Source organism: Scomber scombrus, chromosome 9 (genome assembly GCF_963691925.1).
Source record: "Scomber scombrus chromosome 9, fScoSco1.1, whole genome shotgun sequence".
Taxonomy (NCBI): domain Eukaryota; kingdom Metazoa; phylum Chordata; class Actinopteri; order Scombriformes; family Scombridae; genus Scomber; species Scomber scombrus.
The window spans coordinates 23,559,657-23,584,861 of NC_084978.1; the positions used below are offsets into that span (position 1 = coordinate 23,559,657).

Below are 25,205 nucleotides of genomic sequence, written 5' to 3' on the forward strand. Positions count from 1 at the left end.
ATCCATATCTGGCACTGTAAAAAGGAATAAAGATTAGAGTTTTGTGAGGAATGCCAGATTATACACATACACACACATACTGTAGTAGACACACATATGCACAAATACACACACACGTTTCATAGACCAGTGTATTGTGAAAGAGTCCTATGATTGTGAATTACTTTACCATGACTGTTTTGACAAAAATGTATTGCCTTGTCCTTGGAAATGTGGCGGCAGTCGATATGGTTCTACAGACTCAGTAATACTCTCCGCTGTGAAGGCAACAGACTCAAGATGCTCTTCGACTGATGAAACAATAGAAGGGGGAACATTCTTTTGCCGAGTCGGCATTATTGGATTTGGATTGTAACATGGTAGTATCAAGTTAGGCTGAGAGAATATCACGCTGGAATCTCAATAGACAAGGGCCGATTGTTATTGCGCTGCACTTCCATTAATAATTCAATCATTTGACCCATGACATGATTTCCCGTAAAACAATCTGATCCTCAGTGGGCTGATAGAGATATTTGAAATCTATGAGTGTGTGTGGCGTCTATGTGCGTGTGTCTTTTTTGACCTTCCCAGTACGACACAGAACCGATGCCGGAGGCTACGACTACAAGGATAATATTTAGATGTGAGGAGAGGAGCGGAGAGTAGCGGAGAAATTGTGTGTACCATAGCCAAAGTGTGCTGCAGCATTTCCGAACTAAAGATGTGCCTGCCCCAAGGGTGCTGCAATAAGAACGCCACAGAAATGGAAGGCCTTACACAACCTATGCACTTAAAAACTAAGCAGCAGTCTGAGAACACAAGTAGCAAATCTGAACAATGTATACAGAGTGCATTAAAATTATAAGAACTGAGTGTGAGAGAGAGGAAAAAAAGCCATGTAATATCATAATACATTGTTTTTGGGATCAGTACTGACAGAGGAAACGTCGCCTTTCCAATTCGGGCCTGCTCCAACGCTAGGACACACACTCACACACATGCAGACGTAGATGAATGAGGGAACGCAAATGCACAGGAAAGTGCACACACACACAAAATAACACGCTTACATGCACGCGCAGGAAAAGCAGGGGTGCCATCTATCAGGCTGCAGACGGGGGAGGCTTGGAAGGGGAAATCTGTCCTGTGATGGCTGTAAATGAGGGCTGTGGCGGCGCTGTCACATTGTGTTTGGCTGGGACGCAGGGGCTACGAGGGGTGGAGGGCATGGACACTGTGTACAGATATAATGAACTAGGAGATGGCTGGAGCATGGGCAGGCGACTGGGATTCAGTCACAGCTAGTGGCGCTTTGCTGCTAGTGCAAAGAGAAAAAAAAAGAGGGGAAGAAGGAGGGAGAGAAGCAGGGAGAGAAGAGGAAGTAAATTGAGTGCAGAGAAGTAAAGAGTAAAGGAGAGGCAAAGGACTGAAAAACAGAAGGAGAATGAGAGACAGAAAGGGGCTGAGAATGCATAAGCAGCCCGCGGAAAAACACTGAGCTAATCGCTGTTGGATTGGTGAGGCAATACCGGTGTTATAGCAGAAGAATATTTACTCTAATTAGAGCTGGGTCTCCAGGTATAAAAGCTGCCGGCACTTTCCTGAGAATAATTAGGAGCACAGAGCATGCATTGTCCAGGAGAGCAGTGCAGAGCTCCCTTTGTACATCATTAACAGTTCAATGACAACAAAAGCGGACTTAATAGAATGTAATGTGGTCTTCTCCTCACCCATCCGTTTGTTCAAATGGTCATTAGGGTAATGCAGAATAATTCCTTCCTTCTGTGCTTCAACCCAAAACTCAAGGACTCCTCCCACCTCCCATGTGCCCCTCTGCAAATTTTTTCTTTTACCCCTAAAGTCCTGCCTCCATTTTTCCTCTCTTTCCCCTTGACATAGAGTTTTCTCCAGCCTCTGTCCTGCACATCAAGATGATAAACATGATTTCATGGCGCGATACAATCATCAGTCTTCATAAAACACACCAAATCCTCTATAAAGGAATTAATTCTCCTTCTGAGAGACAGAGCCAAACGTATAGATTTACAATTCTACACTCGAGTTCCCCACCATGTTTTAATGCATCATAAACACTTGGTGTTTTTTGGTCTCTGTTCCAATAAAAACAGAGAGCGCGGGGGTGTAATATCTGGAGCTGGGGGAAATTAAAGCTGAAGTTCCTCTCCTCCTCAGTGCACTCCCGGCGCACGCACGCACACACACACACACACACACACACACACACACACACACACACACACACACACACACACACACACACACACACACACACACACACACACACACACACACACACACACACACACACAGAGAGAGTTAATCAGCAGCCCAGAGAGAAATAGAGAAATCTAAGACCACATCTACACCCAGTGGAGGGAACTTGATACAACCACATCTTTCCCCCCTTCCCACATTCCCTCCTTCTCTTAATCATCAACATACACATGCTGATAAATTAGATGCAAAGGTTTAGACAACGAATGATTAACCAAAGTTAATGAAGACTGAAAGTGATCTCAAACAAGGTAACTATAGAAGGGAAGTCTTTGAGAAAACATGAAGGCTGCATTAGAAAACCAGTAGACATTCTCTTTTTTCCATTTCTGCTTCTGCTGCTATTTCCAAAAGTCCTTTCAGTGTGCGGTGACAAACATAACCCTTCTGACTGGTGGAAAAATAAATCATACTTTCAAGTGAAGACAAATGCCTTATCCTTTGGGAGTAGCCTGAGGCTATAGTCATAATGGCCTCCCTCTCTCTTTCTTTCTGCCTCCCTTCCTCTCTCTTTCTCTTTTTCTCTAAAGGCAGGGAGTTTCCCGGACTAGTTTTAAATGTCCACCCAAACCAGCTAGACACAGCAGCACACTGCTAGTTCATTATAGCTCCCCAGCAAAGTGGATATTCCTGTTTTAAGACTAACACTGTGATGAACTTAAAGACTCCTCAAGTCCCTGAGGCGAAACTGCTGCTCAGCCACATTTCTCAGTAAACAAGAGGAAACTCATCAGTCACATCTTTATGCATCAAAACCCAATTATTCTAGCTACATGGTACGAGGTCGTTATTCGTGTCTGATCTCGTGGCGCAGCCATAAAAATCATGGATTTCCTAACGGTGTCTGTTTGGCCCAGGACAGGCTTGGCTCTGCGTTGGGTCGGCCAGCTGCAGAAGTCTGTCTCCTCTCCTCTCTCCCTCCTCTACTCTCAGTGCTATCAGGTTGCTACTCCTCCTCCTCCAGCCCATTACACAGGCCTCTTTATGCTGCGCTAAAAGCTGCTCATGTTCAAACACTCCTGGGAAAAGCTCCTTAAAACACGTCAGGATGAGAGGCCCTGTCTGGTAAAATATTAATAGGAAGTTAATTGGTTGTTAATGGACTGGTACTTGGGTAGGAATCGCCCTCCATTAGATAGGCCACCGAAACAACCCATTCAGGGGTGTCATCTTACCACCTTTACAATCTAATTTTTTCCCCGGTCACTGTAAGTGTAACCTAGTGTTAAAGACATTATTGCTTAAGTTTTATGTAAGGGTCCTGCAAGAAGTATTGTACTGCATGCCAAAGACTTCCTTGTGAGCATGGTATTGTTGGTGTTCAGTTACTTCAGCATCATATTTTAACTATCATCATCACTTCTATTTTATGTTCAAGTCGCACACTGTTTTCTTTTGTGCCCCCACTTCTTGAATTTAAAGTGAATTATAAAGCCCAAACTTTTTCCTTCTGTTAATCTCTGCTCAGTCCACACATAAGGAAATAGTTTAAACGTTTGTTGTTTGCGGCCACCATGTTTGTGCTTTTTGTGGTTGTCGTTAACCCGGCAGGAAAAATCCCTCTTCTGCTAGAGTAGGCATGTAATATTGATGCACGGCAGACTCGGAGAAACACAGAAATCAAATGGAATCTAAACTAAGTTCAAATGTCGACATCAACACATACATTTTTGATCATTGCAAACCTACGAGACGCCATTCCTTTTAAAGGAAGCCACAGGGACATGTGCAGCGCGGAATATATTTAGAAATAAGTGATATTTCAGCATGTCTTTCAATCCCAACTTCGTTCAGCTCCAATTCATTTATGAGAGGGACAGATACTTGTTGAAAGAGGTTGTTAAGGAAATGGGACTTAAAACGGCGGTAGAGGTTAGCCAGACGGACTGCTTTTTACAGTTTGGACTTTGAAATGCACTATGTAACTAAAATAAACCATCTCTCAAAGTTCTGTTAATTCTCTCTCTAGCACAAAAGACATTTGTGAGTATGGCAAAAAATATACACACTCACTCATATATAGCTACACTTTTGTGGGTAAAAGAAAAACCTGCTGTAGTTTACATTTTTTCTTCTCTTACTCTTACAAATCATCAAATTCAATCCAGAATTATGCTTTTGATTCATTGAAATGCACTTCTTATTTACTTGAACCCTAGCGGTGAACGCCCCTCTTGTGAACCTGACTATTTAACAGCAACCTCATTCAAACACTGAGTGAATCCGTGTCCAATTACATTACGAAGCAAATGTCAATGGATCCAGCAGATGTTGCCCTGCTACACTGTTGCTGAGCTTCATTTAACTGTTGCATATTCAGCAGCGGCCACTAGATGGTGTAAAACAAGTGTAGCGATTTTAAGAATTCAAATCAGCAGACATGGCTGGTCTCTTCCAGGATAAATACGTAGATGAAATAAATCAGTCAGGTCTCATCCTACAACCAGCCCTGTGATGTGTTCTGGCCTTCCTGCTGTGACCTATTACCTGGTTGGGTGGAAGCTGAGATAATCCTGAGGGGTTGGTAATGCAGTGGCAGAAAAGGCTTGTCTGTCTGATGCTTTTCAAAGCCTGTCTGTCCACTTGACTGCTTCACAGACTGAAATGAGTCTATCAGACAGAGGAAAAACAGGAACATGACTGTATTACCATTAGCATGTACTCAACAGAGACCACACCTTGTGCTGTAATGTAACAGTGTGCCTTCTTTGCTTTCACTCTGCCCTCGTTATAAACCAACAAACACATTCATGCTTCACTTTTATTACACATTAAGCTGTAAATGTTGCCACAAATGAGCAGATTTTTTGGCTAGACCTTTAAAGATTCAGCAAAATGCTTCAGAAGCTACAATGAATACACAGTGATTCACAACAAAGCACTTGCTCAGGACATTTTAGGAAAGTACAACAGTAGAAAAGTTACAACGGTATGAAATGTTCACTCTGGAAAAAACTGTACTCAAAAACAAGCAAACCTTTAAAAAAAACAAAAACACAACACCCATAGTGCAAATCAACTAAGTCAGTGGGATCTTCCGTGCATTTTATGCTGTTATTTTATTGTGAATTCAATGTACTGTGTTGTGACCTATAACATCACGATATGCATAAATATATATGTGAAACGTGCATGAATGCAGCTGAAGGTTACAAATGTGTTTCTTTAGTCGACCTTTGACAATCAGTCGACCGTTTATCTCTACGGATGAGAACAGCTTTCAGAAATGTTTTTATATGCCTTCAGGCGAGACGGCGTGACTTCTTAGCATGCATGCCACAACTGCTTATTAACTGTCAATCAACTATTTAGTTCATCTCAGGTGCACACAATAAAAGCCATTGTGAAAGAGCTAGTCCAAAAGTCACACTACTGCACACAGACAAGCTACAGTGATGTGAACTCTGTAAATAAAAAGGTCTTGCTACTGTTTTAACTTTCGAAATGAAATATTCAGTTGCAGGAGTCTACATGCCAGGTTGCTTGACATTCATGAGGTCATGGGAAGGAATGCATGCTAGAAAAGTGTTGTAATCATTTGATATGTGTGCTACAGAGAACAGGCAAAAACAAGAACGGAGCAGATGTAATTAGATAACAGTGTGTTGTATTCCCTTCATTTAGTTTGCTTTCATAGCCTCAGTGTCCCCTCACTGTCACCCTGCAGGTAAACATAGGCTTTTACTTCATTCACCTTCCACCTTGAAGGGCTGGGTGCCAGAGTCCGATTGTCAAATAGGGTAATCACAGAGACTCCTCTCTAGGCTGTATTGTGGAAAAGGATGGGCTTGACCATGCCTGAGAGGATCTTGGGCACATGAACGCTCACAATCTCCGAGATCATCTCTGGGAAGTTGACGCGTGTCTGCAGAGACTGCGCTTCGATGAACAGATCGTAGGTGAACTGGTGTAACTTCCTCACAATCTGCGATAAAGAGAATGAGGAGGAAGAGGCAGAGATCATGCTGAGGTTATTAATGACAAAGATGATTCGCTTCACTAGTTATGGCATTGAAAGAGAACAAAGCCTGAGTATATATAAAAAAAAAGAAATAACAAATTACACTGAGGCCTGTCTTTGCACACAAGCTTTAAGAGGTAAATTAAAGATGATGACACTCATTGTGATGGTCTGAGCTGCACAGACAGGGTGAAACCGAACAGCCCCCGGAACGCAAAGTCGTGATCAGCTCTATTCTTCTGCCTAAAGGGCCTTGCTAGACAATCCTGTCCTGCCCTCTGGTTCATAGGTATTAAAGATTTAAGATGTGAGTGGGACACAGACATACTAGCTGAGCCTTTAAGGGTAAATCAACAGTGAAAGACACAAGTCTGCTCTGCTCTGAGGGATGAAACGTTCCAGTATGTTAATCTTCTGGCACAAATTAGTGATGTGACATCTTGTGGCCCCATCAGTGATGTGACATCTTGTGGCCCCATCAGTGATGCGAGTTTTAACTTTGACATCTAAATGCTCTTCCCAATTACTGAGAAGAGTTCTTCAAGTACTGAGGAGACACACTGTTGATATGCACCCTCTAGTGGTCGCATCCTTAACAAGAATCTTCATGCATATCTCCATTAATCAAAAATTACTTTTTTTTAAAGGTTTTAAAACCAACATTAGTATGATTTTGGGTTTAACAAATACAAAGCTACTTATATCACTGTAAATAGTTTGATCTAATTTCTTTTTTAGCTCTGCAGATATATCAGCTATGATGATCTTTTTTTGAAAACAGAAATACCCACATATGTTTATACTCTGTATCAATAAAAAAAGAAGCATGCTTCCTTTTTATGGACTATGGACTATGTGGCAGGTTTATGGACTATATTTATCTTGACTACATGTTGGCCAAAAGCAGGATGTTACAAAATAAAGTGAAAAATGGAAGCTGGAAAATGTGCATACTTATCATTTTTTGTAGAGCATAATGTGTGAAGCTATACAGTTAGGTTCCAGCTTTTGAAAATCAAGCTTGACTTGATTAACTTTTCACAGATGCTTTTAATTAGTTAAATAATAAAAAATCAAGTTATAAAAATGGCCGTCATTATCCAACAAAAAAACAAAAAACATTATCCAGTGGCTATTAAACAGTCTCTAAAATCCATACATAATCAACGATTCACAGCTATTCATTGAAACAGTTACAAAATAGTGTTTAATGTATAAATCATTTCAAGAACACCCACTTTTATAGTTTGAATGTTCAAAGACAGAACATAGTCAACATATATTGTTGTTATATTGCTGTAATTTACTCTGGATCCCATCTGGAGAAATAAAATCTGGTTAAGATCCCTTTTTTCCCCTTTTCAAAGTAACCAGGGAGACAGTTTTAAAGGAAAGAGAACACATGAAGATACTGAATGTTTTAAAGACATGCAGCAAAACGTTTGCATGTTTTGACAGTAAAATATAAATCCCTCGACCACACAGATTTACTTTACGCAGAAACAGCAACTATAAAAAAAATGAATAAGTATCAAAACTACGGAAGCTATAACTTTGCTTGCCAGCACGATGTTGCATATCAGCGTGTCAACATCTGCAGATTGATACTGCAGCTGCTGTTTCGTGTCTTGGACTCAAACTGTTGTTTGCACTCCGCTATTACAGGATATTGGCTCGCACTGAATGTGGTACTTTGAATAACTGAGAATGTGTGTCCTTGTTTATTATAATTCCTCCATTGCACCAGCTATTTTTGATGTAGCAGTGTCACCACCAGAGGGTGGCTCTATTCCCTTCCCTGCTGATAGGTCACCGGTATAGAGAAGTTAAAACAGGAGTAATGCGAAACTTTGATATGTGTGACTTTGTTGATGAGGGGAGGAGATGAGATTTCAAACTGGAGCTGTGCCCTCAGTTGTTAAGGTACAGTAAAATGTGAAGGAGGAGTCTCTTTGTAACTGAAGGGTGCTTATAATTTAAATGAATTGACTGATAGACGCAGTTGAGGCCATGAAATGATCAAAACATCTTGATGTAGCCTAGTTAGTTAAAGCTAACTCAGCACTTCCAAAGACAGTCTTTGTGTGCTTTGATCTACACGATTTCCCACTCAAGCAGTTCTGTGACGCTGAACTAAAGTGACATTTTGGTTCGGCGTCACAGTGTGGGGTGTTTTCATATGTGAAGTCGAGTTGTGTGTGTTACCGATTGGAGGTAGTCCAGCAGCTGTGTGAGCTGGAACAGTCTCTGTGTACGGGTGGTCTCTCCGCGGTGGCTGGCCAAACGGTCCAGCTCATTGATGTAGGAGGTCCGCAGTTCATCAAAACAACGCTGGCTCTTCAGGCCCTCCACTGGCACTGTGACCGCAAAGCCAGAACACAACAATAACTCTCACAGACTTTATCCATTTCATCAATTCTCTGAAGTATGGTTGTACTCTGCTGTAGTTATATTTCACTTGCTGAGCTGACATTCAACATACTACTTGAGACATGGTCCCAGCTGACTCACCGATGCTGAAGAGGACCAGGGCCTTCATGCACAGGAACTCCTCTTGGGTGACCTTCAGCATGCAGAATCTTTGGGACAGCAACTTCATCCGCACGCAGTGTTCATACATAGTGGAGACTTGCATCCGCTGGCTATGAGCAAAAGGGACGGACAAAGAGAGCATGAGAGGAGGGGAGGGAGCACAAGGTGTGACAAAAAGGAGAAGTGAGGAGCCAAGAGAGGGTCAGACAGAGAGAAATATAGGAGGAGGAAGACAATTAATAGCAGAGGAAAGGAGAGCGGAGGGAAAAGAGGAAAAAGCAGTAGAGGTGAGAAAAATGAGTGAGATGGATAATGGAAAAAGAACGACAGAGAGGCAGAGAAAAATGAGGGTCAGCAACAAGGGCAGGCGTATCCATTACCATGCAGGTCAGAGGCTGCCCAATAGAGTGACAGAGGTCTAATGCAGACACAATGAGTGTTTTGCTAATGTTGCACAAAACAGCAGCCAAGTGAAAGCTGTTGTAAGGGCCCTTGGCTGGCTGTAGCATTATGAGCAGCCCGGATCCTTCAACACGGAAGTCATTGATAAGAGGCGCTGATGTACATCATGTACAGTTAGTCGCTTTGCAAACTCTGTGTTAAGTTTTTAAAAGTACAGAAAAAAAACAGAAGACAGGAGTTGGAGTGTCAGAAACGTTTTGATAGAGGCTGGAAGTGGTTGCGGTGCGGATCGAAACTTGTCAAAGTGAAAGAAAAAGGCGATTTCATGCTGTCACGGTTCTTGGGGACTGATGATGGTTTTCATAAGGATGAAACAGAATAAATCATCTGAGGTGATCCCTCTGCGGCCACGTATATATGAGATGCAAAGGAAATGGTAAGAACAGAACAGACTTGTTTACTGTCTTGCCTTAAAAAAGGCGATGTTCATTGTGTGTTTTTTGTCTTCCTCTGAAGCTCCTATCCCACTGTGCTTTTCTTTCTAATCGTGTTGACAGGTGAATTCTCATGATATTCCAACAAATCCACCGTCACACTGATTATTACAGCTGTATAAGGCCAAAGAAACTTTCTTTGTTTGATGAAGAGACTGCATCAGGTTTAACAAACTTTCAAACACTTTGGTCTGAATGTTAGCTCTACTCAGAATTATGCTGAAGCGAAGTGAAGTGTTTTTCATTACTTACTCGTTGAAAACCAGGTCTGGAGCAAAGTAGAGCATGGAGCTGTTAGTAAGGGTGTAGGATCTCCAGCCCATAGCAAACACCATCACCCCCATCCATGACAACTGAATCACTGTCATCTGATCATCCACATGCAGGTCACGGAAACCTGTTAACAACACTCATTAATCTCATCTCATCAAACTTCTGCTTGTGTCAATTAATAAAACACAGTTGAAAACACTTAAAAGGTGAATAAAAAAGTGAAGATAGTAATAACAGAGAAAGCACAGATGGATACAATGCTGTCCTTTTTCAGTCTGCTATTCCTGGCTTAAACAAGAACATATCTCCCTCTAGTGGTTAATATTTTAACAGGCTGGTTGGCACGGCATAGGGTTGGTTTAACTGGCATAAACCTCAAGTGGGGTGTGTTATCTGTTATTTGGAGAGTACGATCAAGAGTGTGTGGGTTGAGGCCTTGCGCAGTGCTGGCAGATACGAGATCCTTTCTCTGATAGTGTTATAGGTTGTCTAAATTACAGCAGTTGCACAAGTGATGTTGTTTCGTGTCTAATCTGCCTTCCACTATCTCTCTTCACTCTCTTTCTCAATAATGTTGAACAGTCTGACCTTGCAGTGTTTAACTTTGCATATTTTTTGATGAAGTGCAATTGCTTTTCATTGAATCTAAAAAATAAACCACAGCAGCAATTTAGTGCACTTAGCCTTGGCACAAACACCTAGCATAGAATAGTTTATTATTGCGTTACCCTGACCCAAATTAGTTTACCTGGCATCGCCTTGGCCCAGCGCACCACGGTCACCAGCTGTCTTTCCCCCAGCTCATTGAGGCTGGTTAGCAAGGAGGCAGAGCTGTCTGGCTGGGCAGGGTCATGTCCAGCATTGACTACATCTGGCTCAATGGCCTGCAGAACACTAAGCAGGGATAGGCAGGAGCGCAGAGTTGGGGGGATGTGTAGAGCCAGGGCTTGGGATGCTGCAAAGAACATTCTGAATTATATACAGATGAACATTCCCAGCAAAATAGTGCAAAATAATGAGTTATCAAATATGAAATTGGGGTTTGTGTCACAGTAATCCAACCTTGAGCCCTGGCAACTGCACTTCTGGACTCCAACGTTATGTCTTTCTTCACCGGCCTCTCTCCTCTTTCTCCAGGCCCCCAGGGAGCTGAAGGTTGCTCCTCCTCACCATTCCTTGTCTGTCCGGTTCCCTTCAGCCTACGACCTAGAATCAGACAAGTAAAAGGCAAACAGATAAAAAAGGAGTCAAGATACTTCTATTTCAAGTTGTTTTGTCTGACCTAAATATGGCTGGAAATACTAAGAACTGAGTTTGATTACTGTATATGGGGCTATACTTAAATGACTATCAGCCATGGAGCTGTTTTTTATCATATACATGTTGGAAAGTGCTTAATCATTTGCCACTGGGTGAAAAAAATGCACTTTTGGCCATAACGGAAATACATTTGTTACATATTGTTTGACCTGGAACATCTGATTTGATCCTATGCATACAAGGTACCTGACTAGTGGTGTGTTTTATATGTTTTTATGCATCACAAATAGCCAATCTTGGGACAAATAATAACTTTGAACTTTGGATATCACTGCTTTTCTTAACAAGATACAGCTTACTCTGCGTCTGATTGGCTAAAACTTGTTGCTTCCGTTTGACAGGTTGGTTAAGTTTTGGCATGAGGAGTGAAACCGGTTAAGGTTAGGGTAAGAATATCAGGGTAAGTCAATCAGAGTGTCTAGCCAAGAAAAGTAATCAGATCCATAACAACACATGTGAACAAACCTGTATTGTGTACACACCACATGCACTTTCCTTTTCTCTGAGTCTTATTCTGATCTTATCTCCAGTTCCTCACCTTTAAGGCTCATTCCTGACATGAAGCATCTCTTTAAGCGACACGATGCACAGTTTTTCCTCCTCAGTTTGTCGATGGTGCAGTCATTCCGGCTGGCACACAGGTGGTTCTGCTTACCTGGAGGTACACAAAAGTCCTGTGGGATGAAGGCGCTAGTTCAACAACGCCTAAGCTTCCATTCATAGCAACGATATGTGGGTGTTTACGGACAACAAAATAGCTCGCTCTCATAATGTCAGGTCACTGTGGACTGCCTGCATGAGAGAGTGGGTGCAATAAATTTAATCAGCAGACAAGTAATTGTGTGTGTGTGTGTGTCATGCTCACCTGCAGCTGCCCTCTTGAAGAATACTTTGCAGCTGCCACAGGTCACAGCTCCATAGTGACAACCTGATGCATCGTCGCCACACACCTGACATACTCGCCTGTCTGACAGGTACACACTTGGAAACAAATCCTCATGCCTGGAAACACACACACACACACACAGACACACACACACACACATACAAATACAAATACATATGAGAATACTGGTTTTGAAGGCATCTATCTGGTTGCAGGGCAGCATAGTTCAAACACGTGTATTCCAGACAGCTACAATACCTAGAAACCTGAGCACATTAACATCCGATTGGTCTGACCTCAAAGGGTATTAGGCTGTCTGTTATGACATTTGGGACACTTAATTATCTAATCTAATCTAATCTAATCTAATCCAATTTTAAAGGAAGATTAGTTTATGTCATGATTGGTTGTGGGTGCATCTCCTTAGCTGGCAAAACTGATTAAATACTGCAGAATTTGCCTTTTACATCTTTAGCTAAAGAATCAAACTGTGGAAGGTTTTCTTCTACCTCGAGCGCAGAGATCAGCAACAGGTGCTGTATCTCTTGTTTATAGTGACACTGATATATTCACTCGTATTTTTGCGTAGTTAGTCACAGCACAAATAAGGGCACTCTGGAAAGTGAGAGAAAGGGTGAACTTTGATTCAGTCAAGCTGCATGCTGAAACAAAACTTGGCCAAGGCCAAGAGGAGCACAATACACAGCTGATACACAGCTGTCTCTGAACACAGTGTGATTCTGCGATATGTCCATGCAATTTGTGGGAAATAACAATAGTAGTAAGAATAATAATGTTTATTGATTTATTTGTGCTGCCATGTGGAATAGGATGCTTTCCAGTAATAGCAAGAAATTAAGTGTAAGATCCAGGGTGTAAAGTACAGCTTCAAATCAATGAGTGCATATAAAGCCTTGTGTTCAAAGCAAGAAACAAACTTAACAATGGCACACCCATTAAGACCAACTGTAAAGCTTGGCAGATAAAAGCATAGTCAATATACACGCCAGTCACGCCAAATGTGTTCTTTTGTTTCTGAAAACACAATACAAGACATGCGTGGTGGGAAAGCATGACCTGACATCCAAGAAAAAGACAAGCACGTCAAAACACATTATTGTTAAAAATGTCTTATTTACCTGAAAGTCCGATCTGAGCAGTCTATCCACATCGGAGGTTCGGTCTTTATGGTGGGACAAGTGGCCTGCCCGTGAGAAAATGCACGTTGGTAACTTTCCACTTGGCCATACCCTTGTGCCATCGCTGCTCTCACGCCACCTTTACCACCTTGTTCGCTCTTGCTGTACCAGACGCAGTGGCAGTCCTGACTTGTTCCAAGAGAGGCTTGACCGCAATTACAATATTTACACAACAAATTACGTCCACCTGATCCACCTCTCGCTGGTTCTGATCTGCTGATGTTTGCGCGCTCGTTTGCGCACCACACACCCAGACTATCTCTGTACATATTTGGGTTTACAGAGTAAGCAGAATATGGTTTCAAAGATAAAATCTCTTCCACTTGAGATGTTGCGGGCAGCTCGGCCGCCGGGTTCATAAACAAGTTTGATTCCTTGCAGACATACCTGGATATCACCGGGCCGCGCGTTACGGTTTGCCCGCTGTCCATTTCGCCCGATCTGAGCAGATCCATACAGCTCACCTGTTGTATGCCGTGATGGCACACTTCTCCAAAGTCGTTCTCTCCTAGGTTGGTGTCGTTCGGTAGAAATATGTTACCTTGTGAGTTCATATTTACAGCTTCCCCTAACTCTGGTGCACCTCTGGAACTATTCCCACATGTGGGGTCGCAGTCTGCAAAGGCGCTGCTGGAGCACTGGTTCATGTTGTTGAGCGGAGAAGTCACCGAATCCAGACCCAACGATACTGACACTGCTTTGCTGAACCCAGCAGCTGTCGGGCACGCACAGGTGTCCGCAGGATTCAACGGATCGTGCTCATTCATTATTAAAGAGTTTGACGTTTCTTCTAAATCGGGCAAGCTCGACAGGAAAGACATCTCCAGTGTGCGTCGCTATAGATTGAGTTGCACGGGCAACAAATGAAACAATACTATTTTCCATACGAGAATCCGCCTACCCAATGAGACTCCGGTCATATATCTGAGCACAGGGGAAATTCAGATTAGTCGTCTACGTAGGTCGCTTCAAGGAAGGGACGTCCCGTTAGGGCTGACGAACTTTCTTTTTTCTTTTACCGCCTAATCGTTTCATCCAGCTGTTTGCAACATTAATAAGTGACTGTTAAAAAATCGCGTAAGAGGACTTTACACCTTGGCTTGTGCACATATGAATAATCATGCCGTCATGTAACTTATTACCTCTATTCATTCCCAGCGCCTGACGCCCGTTATTTGGCCGCAAAGATAAACCCCAGGTCTCGCGAGAAAAGCTAGGATTAAATAGTAGATTCACTCTTTATCAACACTATACAGATACCATTCATATATTGCCACAGAATACCATGTTTGTTTCTGTTAGTGTCATTTTTAGTTGAGTTTTGAACCAATGGTGCAGGTTGGTTAAGCTTGTTTGTGACTGGCTGCAAACTTAATAAACAAGAGATTAAATAGGCCATGACAACTGTTCTGCGCATGCGCTGATCTTAACATGTCATGAAGACATCCTCATCAAAATGGAAAAATATCAATTATAGGCATGGTCATTGTAGGCTCTGATTATTATTATTATTATTATTATTATTATTATTATTATTATAATATTCGTTTTTGGACCACCAAAAAGAGACTTATCCTAATAGACTTCATATCAAGACTTAATATGAGAAGCTTACAGACTGCAGGGTGGGGTGGGGAACAGCTAATCAACATTATCCAAACCAAACTAAATTAACTGAAACTATGTTCACTTAAGACTCATTTCCATCTGTCATCTAGTAACAAAACAGAAAATGAAAAGTTATGTCTTGTTTTCTTTCAACAGTTTGGGTTGCTGGATGTTCCCCATATCTGGCAATGGTGAGGCTTTTTTAAAAATAATTGTTTATTTATATTTCTTGGACTAAGAATCTATTTGAAGGTGATAATTGGGTTTTATTTTGATTGCACCTCAGCTGCTAAACAGCGTATCCTTCCTCATTACTCAGAGTGAAGGCAATGCTAACAATGCACTCTAAGCACACTGATGATATTTCTGTGTGTTTTATTTAAGATACAGAATATAAGATTTAACATTCAGTGGTAAGAATACCAAATGCCAAAAATGACACTGCTTTCATTGATCATGGTTAATGAGGGTTTTTTTAATACTGGTAATGCAAATGTGTGTCATAAGTCTGACATGAACAATGGTAAAACCTTTTCATAAATGATACAACAGATGATACTTTTTTCTCTCATATGTTCAGAAAACCAATCTGGACCTTTAAAGTGTATTTTGTTGTTTTGAAAATAAAAATCTATTTCCAAAGAGACTTTTTTTCCCCAGGTGTAATGACATTAAAATCATAGACATTTAAGGCATCAAAAGATATTATCAATAGTATTTGCCGTCATATTCAACTTGTTACATTAGGTCAATTAGCTATCTATGCAATTATCTGCATCTACATTTCTAAAATCTCTCTGCATGCCGATTTCCTCAATTATCCTTGTCCTGCCCATCACTCTGAGTGGCAGACCGTCTCACATGGACTCAAATTCATCAATGCGTTGTTTGGTATTGCCCTGACGAATCTGGCGTAGGGTCTTGTATTTGTCACGGCCCACCCTCACATTCTCAGCGTGGATCATGTCATTGGGGGTCTTCTTGCTCTCATCTACAGCTCCGGCCAGCTCAGTGCTCAGGAACTAAAAGAGAACAAAAACACGCAGTGAATGAAATCTTCTTTCCTTAGACTCTTTAGGAGACTATTCAGAAGCCTTACCCTCCTCCCCTCCCCCTGTATTACCCCCAATCCCCATCTGAAAACACTCTATTGTCCACAGTTATTAGTCCATTTTTGTGTTGAGTCTTTTTTTCTATGCAACATCATAGGTATCTTGTTTTGGCTGTGAGATAGAGAGCAACTTTATTTCAATTGTAATAGGCTTAGGTGGGATGAGATTTCTGACTTGAATGAAACCAACGGAAAGATAATTTACCTGCAACAATATTTAATTATATAGCATGCACCTTCATGTTGGTAAAATACAGGTTTTTGGTGGTGGCAGCCAAGGTGTCATCTTTAAAGTAGAGTCAAAGCCTCTATATGTAGTAACAGACAACACAACAAGTATACCAAAACACGTTAAAGATAACAATGAACAGCCACAAAAATGTTCCTTCCAGACCAGATACTGTGTTAGCAGGTCAAGGAGGTTGCAACAACAATAACTGAGTGTGATGAGCTGAAACACATCACTCAAAGCACACATCTTCTGAGTGAAGCTGAAGTTTTGACTATCATGGTTTACATCAACACTTTTTACATCATTTTTCACAAATTTACTGTAGTTAAATAAATTGAAGGCTCATATAAATACCAATGAATAAAAACTTCTGTGACATCTAATATAATGAATACAACATTTGTGCCAATACATACAGTGCAGATGCCAAACTATTTCTCTGAATGTGAGAATGCAGCATGAGAGGAATTGTCGAGGGATCACCAAAGTCATTGGGATTCAACCTCTGGGGAACATGAATATCTGTTCCAAATTTCGTGGCAATTCATTAAATAGTTGTTAGGAGATTTCAGTCTGAACCAAAGTGGTGGACCAGTTGACAGACAGACTTACATAGCCAGCCATAAAGCCATGCTGTTACTATGGCTAATGTACTTGTGTTTTGAGGGAGATTGCTCACTTTAATGCCATCTTGTTTTTTAGTGTTATCACCGAGTGTCCATTAGAGACACTTAGGGCAGTGTCACATTTGCATTAGTATTCACATCAGGTTGATACTTTACAGAACATATCATGAACAGAACCTAACCTTCAGTTCAAGTTCAGTAAAGGCATTTTCCTATTCATGTGTCTGAACTCATGAAAGCTCCAGAACATCTTCAGGGCTGCTTATCTCTGGCAGAAAATGGCCTCTGACCTGAGGGCAAGTTAGATAACAAAAAATGTATCAAACAGAACATTTCACTTTATTCACTTAACCTTACCTTTAAGTTTTTCTGCAGTCTCTGGTTCTTCTGGGCCTCTGTTACTCTCTCCTCTTCACTGCGATCACGGACCATGCCTGGAGAAGTCAGCTCAGCGCTGGCCTCTGCACTGCTCTCATCTGTCTCGTCGTGGTCGTGCATAGGAGGGTGGACTGAATCTTGGATGTGGACACCCATGAGTTTAGTCTTCAGCTCCTCTTTGGTCCGCTGTAAATCAGCCTCTGCCATCATCGCCTGTCAACGCACGTAACACGTGTTTAGATATTAAAGTGCAAGTAGATCTCTTAAGATAAGGTCATTCATTAATCTGACGTAGGAGGAGCCACCACAGTCCACTGGCACTAACACACACATTAAGGAGCGCACAGGTTGTGGTTTTCTGACTCCTTTTAGGATGGGCAAAGACGGATCTCTCTCTGTGTAGCCTTCATGGTTGGATGAAATGGCCGCAGCATGTTTTAACCAAAGATAGAGCCTCACTTCTAACAGCTGAAGGAAAATAATCACATCAGATAGAGGGGAAAGTTGTGTGCCTCTCTCCACACACCAGCAGCGGACCATTACATTGACGCCGTGGCATATGGAGAAACTGTAGGAGTACATCAAAGGAAGTCCACCTCTGCCTGAGACCAACTACACTTTAATGTTATTATGTGATAAGTTTCATACTTCTTTTTCTGGCGTGGCAGCAATACGTTTCCTTGGTTCCAAAGTGTAGGCTAATATGCACAATTTGAAACAATTGGGTGCCCACTCTAAAAAAAAGTATTTGTAGCATAAGAAACAAATTAAAGTACATTCTCTGGTAATATGTGGCACTTTTACCTTTTCAGTTTAGCACTGTTTAAGGGGGCATTTCACCAAAAGAAAATGTTTTTTTCTCTCACTCTAAACATCAACATACTCAACATCAATATACCAAAAATATGATGACACATTTAAATTTGGGTATCCTGCCTAGCCATGTTTGACTTGCATACACTTTAGGTAAATCTTTGGAGGGATCCATCCTCTGTTGTTCTTCCTGAGGATTTTCTTTTTAGGGAGTTTTTCCTTATCTGAATCAACTGAAGGACAGAGGATGTTGTATTGTTGTATAGATTTTAAAGTCCCTTGAAGCAAATTTGTGATTTGTGATATTGGGCTACACAAATAAAATTGACTTGACTTAATGATACCTATGCAATTCATATAATAAGAGTATGTGTGATGTGCTTATCTTTGATTGATGCCTTGCTTCTATTTTACCCATGTGTATCACTTAGTAGTGACAGACATCCCTCTTTGCTCATGTTTGATTCATCCTTTATCTGTCTCGGGGTTCTTTCATTAATTCTCACCCTTTTCTGCCATCTTTTTGTCTCGTCGTCCTTTTTCTTCTTAGCGTCTTCCAGCTGTGAGATCACAGAGGTAAGCTCTGCCAGCTCAGTGGCCTATACACACACGCAGACAAATGGGAAGAGAGTTAACAGTGCTCCTGATTTCATTATGCTCTGTCTGTAGGAGTGTGTGTGTGTGTGTCTGTGAATGCATGTATCTGTTCAAATGCAGAATTACAGCTCAGATTAATTTCCTTTCATTTAAATTAGCTTTAAGTAAATACTTTTAAAGTATCAACACCTTGACATGTTTCTATCTTTTAGGCAAACTTGGTCATTATGTGTAAATATATCATAATGAGCCCCTGATCACAGAAATGTTCTCAAGCTTAGAATTTCTTTAGGTTTGGAGAAAATCAATGCATATCAATTAATGTAGGTGTATAGCACAGATGTACCAGGCCTTCCTGGCTCCTTATCTGTGTGTCAGACTGTTGTAGCAGAGCTGCTTTAGCCTGCACTGCAGCTTTGCGGTCCTTGTCCAGGCTCTCAGCCTCCTTCTGTGCGATTGTCCTCTCCTTCTCTAACTCAAGAGCCCTGCGGGTCTGCTCTTCCAGCTCTGAAATGTACATACACATGTGCTCACAAGCATCCAACATACATACGTAAACATGCAAACATGGTTTAAGCTTTGAAAAAACACCCAAAAAACCCCAAATGTATAAAATCCTTCAATATCCCAAGCCATTCTTTTAATGTTCTTAAACAGAAAAAATGTAAATAAAGTTGAAATTTGTATTCAGAAAGTTGTCAGACCATCTTGAGCTCTCTTTGTCTGCTCTTCAATCTGTCTCAATCTCTGCATCAACTCCATGGTCTCACGGGCAATCTTCTCTGTTTCCTTCTCAGCATTTTCTCGCTTTTTTTTCTCACTCTCGAGCAGAGCCCTGACAGGAGAATTGTGCATAAATACACATCTGAAAAAACTATATCTCCTGACAGTTCTCTCTTTTAAAGCTGAGAGAACACAGTGTAAACTGGAAAAAAAGAAAGAATAAGTCTTCATTATGTCCTCCCTCCTTACCTCTCCATCTGCCTTTTGTTCTTCTCCTCCCTGGCCTGGGCCTTCATCTGTTGCACCTCGATGGTGTCAGGTTTACGTCTGCGCATGTACAGGTCATGGTTCCCCATACACAATGCCAGGATACGTTTGTTGATCCGAAGACGGGGTACGTAGAAAACAAAGTCCTTTAACACAATAAAAACCAAACATTGATTACACACTGATTGACTTATGACACATCATTAGCATCTCATTTTGTACAGTAAAGCATGGTTTTGAATTATTTGAAGGGAATGAATTTGACTATTTCCTAAACTCTTGGATCCCTTCATTAAGTCTGTGAATGCAATTAAGAGGCAACTTGAATTATGGGGCTAATTTCATGTTTGTTAATGAGATCAAGTAGTAGCTGCACTCTCATTACACTATTCTCTGTAGTTTATGAATTTGGAAAATTGGTCATTTCACCAGTCACAAAGATATGGAATTCTCTTGCACCTTTTTTTATATAGCCACAATGAATTAATACTAATTAACACATCTTTGAAGAAGTAATTGTAGGATCTTTGTTGTAGTTGTGAAAATGTTTTCATCAAAACTGTTAATGCCAAGATAATGAGTACTAAGTCTTCAACCCTGAGCACTGGAGAAAGAGCAGCTATTAATCTCACAAACATCCACGAACTTAGCAAAACTAGGATAAGCTCACAGTTACATACCATCAAGCTGCAGGAAAAAAGCATTCAGTTCATCTGACTTTTGGAATGTCTGAAAAATAGTTATTTTCCACCCCCCACAATAGGCACACTCAGCAAACCATCCTTTTAGTGGTTCCTGGAAATATGTAGTGCATGATTCATATAATCTGTAGCTGCTGCAGATACAAAATTACTAAGAAGCACTATAAATCAGACTTTATTTGTATGGAACTTTTCATACAAATTCATGAATGAAAAACAAAGTTTTTTTACATAGTAAAAATAAAATAAAATAAAGTGTTTTACATACCGGAGCTTTCTTGTCAATTGGTTTGATGAGAAACTTCTTGTCATTGAAGGAAATATTTCTGATCTCACTCCAGGGAAAGCCAATCTTTGGGGTCATCCTGTAAAAATATTTTTAGGATTTACCATTAAAGTATGGTCTATGGTACAGTTAATAGATGTTATCACATTTTTAAACACTAAACATAGTAATGGCAAACAAAGCATCTAATAAAACAATACTGAATGTCTACAGGCAAACTAGCAACTCTGCAAGTGTACTGAGGCAAAGCAGTGCTATGAGCTAAAGCTAATATATGCATGCTAAAATACTCACAGTGGCAATAATAATGCTGATGCTATGCAGATATAATGTACAATGGTGTTCATGAATGTTTAACATGTTCACCATTTTAGTTTAGCATGTTAGCGTGAATTTGCTAACACACTAGTACAGCTATGGCTGATGTCACTTCAAGTATTTGTTCATAAATCAAAGTTTGGGATAAGTTGATATTTTGATTTGACGATGGTGCAAAATGAAAGGTTTAGGGTTCACAAAACGTATTTATGGCAATCAGTGCAATGGTTTTTTAAGATATTCCCCTCAAAACCACAAATGTCAACGTCATGGTGGTGCTACATAGAAAGTCAGGGGATCACCAAAACCATTAGAATACATCTTGTGGGAACCATGAAAATCTATACATCTTTTTTTGTCAGTCCACCTTCCAGATGTTGAGATATTTCACACGAAAAGTGAAAACTTTCTCCCACTGGTGGCACTACAGTAAAAGTAAGGAGAATGCCAAACTCTGTAGGATTTATCCTCTAAAGAGCATGAATGATTGTATAAAATGTCATGGCAGTCCACCCAATAGTTGAGGAGATATTCATGTCTGGACTAAAGAAATACGTTCTTGAAAAGTGACCCACTTGTCTTTTTTGTCATAGATGTTGAGCCCCAATGCATCCACTCCCAACCACAACTCTGATCCTTTCTTGTTCTTGATGCTGAAGTAGTTGACTCCATACATCTCTAGATCCTGGGCTATCTTCAGGTACTCAACCATGGCGTCCTCTCTGTGGTGTGGAATAATTATATTAGAATACAATGTGCTACAGAAAATCTGCTACCTAAAAGTGCATTAATGGCTTTTTGTAGTAAGACTGCAGTACCTCAGCATTCCCTTGTGCTCTTGATGCCACACCTGGATTCTTTCCTCCCACTGATTCTTATTCAGTTTGTGCTGCTCTAAAACCCTGGTTTTATCAGTAAGGAGAACACAGCAGTTAGAATTCAGATGACCGAATACATTTAAACCTTTGTGAATACTAATGTCTATAGCACCCACTACCTTTGTGGCAGCAGCTTCTCTCTTGTAAGGTATCCTGGTACATGATAATCTTTCCTGTAGTCTCCATGTTTCACCTGAACCGCATATGAGGCCAAAAGCACTGCAGTCTCAGGAGGACAGTATATGTCATCATTTAGGATGCTCTCTTTTACCTAAAACACAAAACGGCAGAAATACCTTTTTTAACACACAAATCCTCAAATATGTTGATGTCTGTGTAAGGGTGTCATATATGATGCTATTAGTGACTTGTAAATAGAGAAACCCTATGTTTATGTAGTGCCCTTGGATCCATTTTTTGTGTGCATGAACTCCCTAATGGAAAACCCACAAGGACGTGCATGAGTCATCCTGAAACCCCATTGGTGGTTAAGACACATGGTGGCATTTGTTTTGACTGAGTTTCCTTATTTATCTTTCCATCAATGTGGTTAGGGTACCACACTTGCATAAGACGGCATTATTTACAATTGTGATATCCACTTTGTCCATATAATTATAATCTTTTCCTAATAATGAGTGTTCAACTGATTGCAGGTTGTTGTTTTGGTGTGAATTGTACTACTCTTTCAGTATTATCTATAGCACATTTCAGAAGAGTGAATCTTTGATGCCACCTGAAAAGGTATGAGAGGATGTAGGAAAGCCCATTATTACAATCCAATGATTCAAGAGTGAAAATTTACAACATGATTGCCTTTAAAAACATCACTGCTTTTGTACATGTATTCATCTCCAACCTGCAGAAAGAAGAGTCGCTGCGTTGCCTCCTGGATCAGTTCATCTCCCACATCCTCAGGGTAAAACTTGCCCCTGAACTTAATCAACAAAGGGTTGTCCCTTTTCACATCTTGAGCCGTCACCTGGGATTGGTAGCGGAGGGATGCCGAAATGAAAAAATAGATGCTGATTAGCCTCAACAGTAGCATTACTAACATTTCAAATGTGATTGTATTTTCATTGAAATGCAGCTGTTAGGAGAGTCAAGTTATGTCTTCAAGAGATGTAAATGATACACAGACTTTCTCCTCACCCTCTTGTTCAGCTTGAGCCAGGTGGAGAAACCTTTGCTGTCCTGATACTGGAGGCCAAAGAACCAGGTTTCCCTCAGCCCAATTGTCTTCACTATCTAAAAATAACAACACAGAACACGTGATTACACATTTGTCTATCCAATCGTCTGTTTGTTTGTTTGTGACTTACAATGTACCTGATCAAAAAGCTGTTTGCCAGTTGTGCTGGGCAGGATGGCAAACTCCAGCTCAGCATCCATGGTCGTAACCCGGACATTTATCTGCCAATAAAAACATTCACACTGAGATACAGGCGGAAAAAATCCTGTCCATGCAATCATCTGTGTCACTGGACAAGCATCAAGGAGCATGCAACTGGGTGAAAAAGAGCACTACTAAATTTGTAATAACTTTGTTGGTTCTTTGAAACAATGGTAAATTTGTTGGTTTTTTAACAGAAAAATGACCAAAAAGAGTGTTCCTTACATTCTTCTGTTCAACCAGGAGCATCCAATCGCAAGAGGTTGGTGGGGACTACAATCAAAAAATGAAGCCCACAGTATATTTTAGACTTAACTGAGAACATGGGGTTCATTCCACGGCGCAGTATTAACAACTGGGTCAAAACTATTTCACCCATTTAGCGTTAATCTTACATAGTAGTATCAAACCATGTACATATATATATAAGATAGACAGATAGATAGATAGATATAGACATATATATATATATATATATATATATATATATGTATGCAGTAAGTTGGTATAGACTGATTTGTAAAATATTGTACAAAAAAGTAGCAAAGAGGTGAGATTGTTTGCTCCATTCCTCATAAACCTCTCTGATATTTATAACGCAAAGCAGGCTTTCTTTAATGTCTACAATAATAACAATAATCATAATAATGTACCACAGTTGTAAGCCTTGCTGAACAGACAGTTCATATTAATATTTATGAAAATAAGAAGATAAATCCCTACTTTGCTTCTGTATGTGTTTATGTAGCTAATGAACAAATGAAAGACATCTGGCAACAATGTATGAAATTATACACTTCTCTGCTCACTGCTCTAAAAGGCTTTACGGTCTAACAACTATGGACTTGTGCCTTCTTGTAGCCTTCAAACTACAGAGCAAGTTCACAAATTCCGATCAAACCACTACAGTTGCAACTTAAACATTTCAACCAAATATGAAACACAATGAAAATGAAAGTATAAACAATGAAGGGTTGCTACTTACAGTTGACATTTGTATTTTTTTAATCTGTAGCCGAAACACTTCTTCAGAGAGGTGCTTGTAGTAGCCTTTTCTCTGCGGAGTCATATGAAACTGCTTGCAATACCAACAAGGATTAGACTGAATGAGAATGGACCATTGTATTGCTCACAAGTACTTCTCTCTTATTTAATCCAATGGCCGGTTCAGGGTCCAAAGCCAGCCCTCATCTGACAACCCTTTTCCTCCTAAATTGATAAGGTTTTGGCTGTGTATCACTCAGGACCTAGACTTGATGTTTATCTTCCAATACTATCTACAGAGGAACAGAAATCAACAGTAGCTCAGCAGCACCTGATGTTCCAGTTGCAGTGAAGTTCAAGCTAATCTAATAATCCCTCAAGTTCATGTTTTAAGTAAATATTATTGCGGCATACACTGATTTCAGGGTTGATGTGGTGGTGTGTTTGGTTTGCAGGCCTGTTACTAACTAGTCATATCGAGTACCTGTGGACACCACAACCAGAACCCCCCCCCCCCCCCCCCCCCCAACAAGCCTATATGTAAACATTGTTCTATGTTATCAGCTTCTTCTCTACATTTGAGATGGTAATATTGCACCAAAATAAAAACAATACACTGTTATAAGAAAAGCAACCCAACAGTACCTACAGTATATACTATTGTTAACCTTAGCTCCTCCACAGTGAGATACAAACTTCAAATGTTGCTCACTAATTAACACATTGGTAACAAACCAATATTAGAAGCTAATAAAAGGTTAGTATGTCACTGGTTGTTCATTACGCGCATTGTAACTTTTGATTTGCTTATCAGCCTACTGCCATTATAATAAAACTATAGTATTAATAAATTATGATATTTGCAGGATCTAATTGTAGCTGAATCCTGGCAAATTCACTTTAGAGAGAAACTTCTCTCAATCTTAACATGTGATATCATCCTAAC

The 25,205-nt window shown here is 40.5% G+C and overlaps 3 protein-coding genes across 4 annotated transcripts in view; 1 reads left to right on the forward strand and 2 right to left on the reverse strand.

The window, feature by feature from the left end:
• efnb1 (ephrin-B1) overlaps positions 1–25,205 on the forward strand; it is a 271,344-nt gene that overhangs the window by 82,810 nt on the left and 163,329 nt on the right. The window lies entirely within an intron of this gene.
• Positions 5,666–14,466, reverse strand: LOC133986450 (androgen receptor-like). The gene is made up of 9 exons (XM_062426270.1): positions 13,285–14,466; positions 12,125–12,261; positions 11,798–11,914; positions 11,002–11,145; positions 10,688–10,894; positions 9,919–10,063; positions 8,750–8,880; positions 8,444–8,595; positions 5,666–6,202 (listed from the first exon to the last, which is right to left on the reverse strand). The coding sequence occupies exons 1-9, from the start codon at positions 14,163–14,165 to the stop codon at positions 6,038–6,040; spliced, it is 2,079 nt and encodes a 692-aa protein (XP_062282254.1). The 5' UTR covers positions 14,166–14,466; the 3' UTR covers positions 5,666–6,037.
• On the reverse strand, positions 15,810–24,393 carry LOC133986451 (moesin-like). Of its 2 annotated transcripts, XM_062426271.1 has the most exons (14): positions 24,261–24,393; positions 23,212–23,295; positions 23,035–23,130; positions 22,742–22,864; positions 22,002–22,153; positions 21,823–21,906; positions 21,580–21,726; positions 20,669–20,765; positions 19,682–19,845; positions 19,414–19,544; positions 19,056–19,216; positions 18,619–18,711; positions 17,279–17,512; positions 15,810–15,974 (listed from the first exon to the last, which is right to left on the reverse strand). In XM_062426271.1, the coding sequence occupies exons 1-14, from the start codon at positions 24,342–24,344 to the stop codon at positions 15,810–15,812; spliced, it is 1,815 nt and encodes a 604-aa protein (XP_062282255.1). In that variant the 5' UTR covers positions 24,345–24,393. The 2 variants fall into 2 exon arrangements, with proteins under 2 accessions (XP_062282255.1, XP_062282256.1); XM_062426272.1 differs by lacking the exons at positions 22,002–22,153; positions 22,742–22,864; positions 23,035–23,130; positions 24,261–24,393 and having other exon boundaries at positions 23,212–23,270.

Coding starts and splice junctions, on each gene's coding strand:
- LOC133986451 (XM_062426271.1), bottom strand. CDS start 24,344: ATGACTCCGCAGAGAAAAGGCTACTACAAGCACCTCTCTGAAGAAGTG. Junction 23,296..24,260: donor AAAAAATACAAATGTCAACT/GTAAGTAGCAAC, acceptor TTTTATTGGCAG/ATAAATGTCCGGGTTACGAC. Junction 22,154..22,741: donor AGCGACTCTTCTTTCTGCAG/GTTGGAGATGAA, acceptor TTTGTGTTTTAG/GTAAAAGAGAGCATCCTAAA.
- LOC133986450 (XM_062426270.1), bottom strand. CDS start 14,165: ATGTCTTTCCTGTCGAGCTTGCCCGATTTAGAAGAAACGTCAAACTCT. Junction 10,064..10,687: donor CTGGGCCAAGGCGATGCCAG/GTAAACTAATTT, acceptor TGTTGTTAACAG/GTTTCCGTGACCTGCATGTG. Junction 8,596..8,749: donor CCTGGTCCTCTTCAGCATCG/GTGAGTCAGCTG, acceptor TTGCGGTCACAG/TGCCAGTGGAGGGCCTGAAG.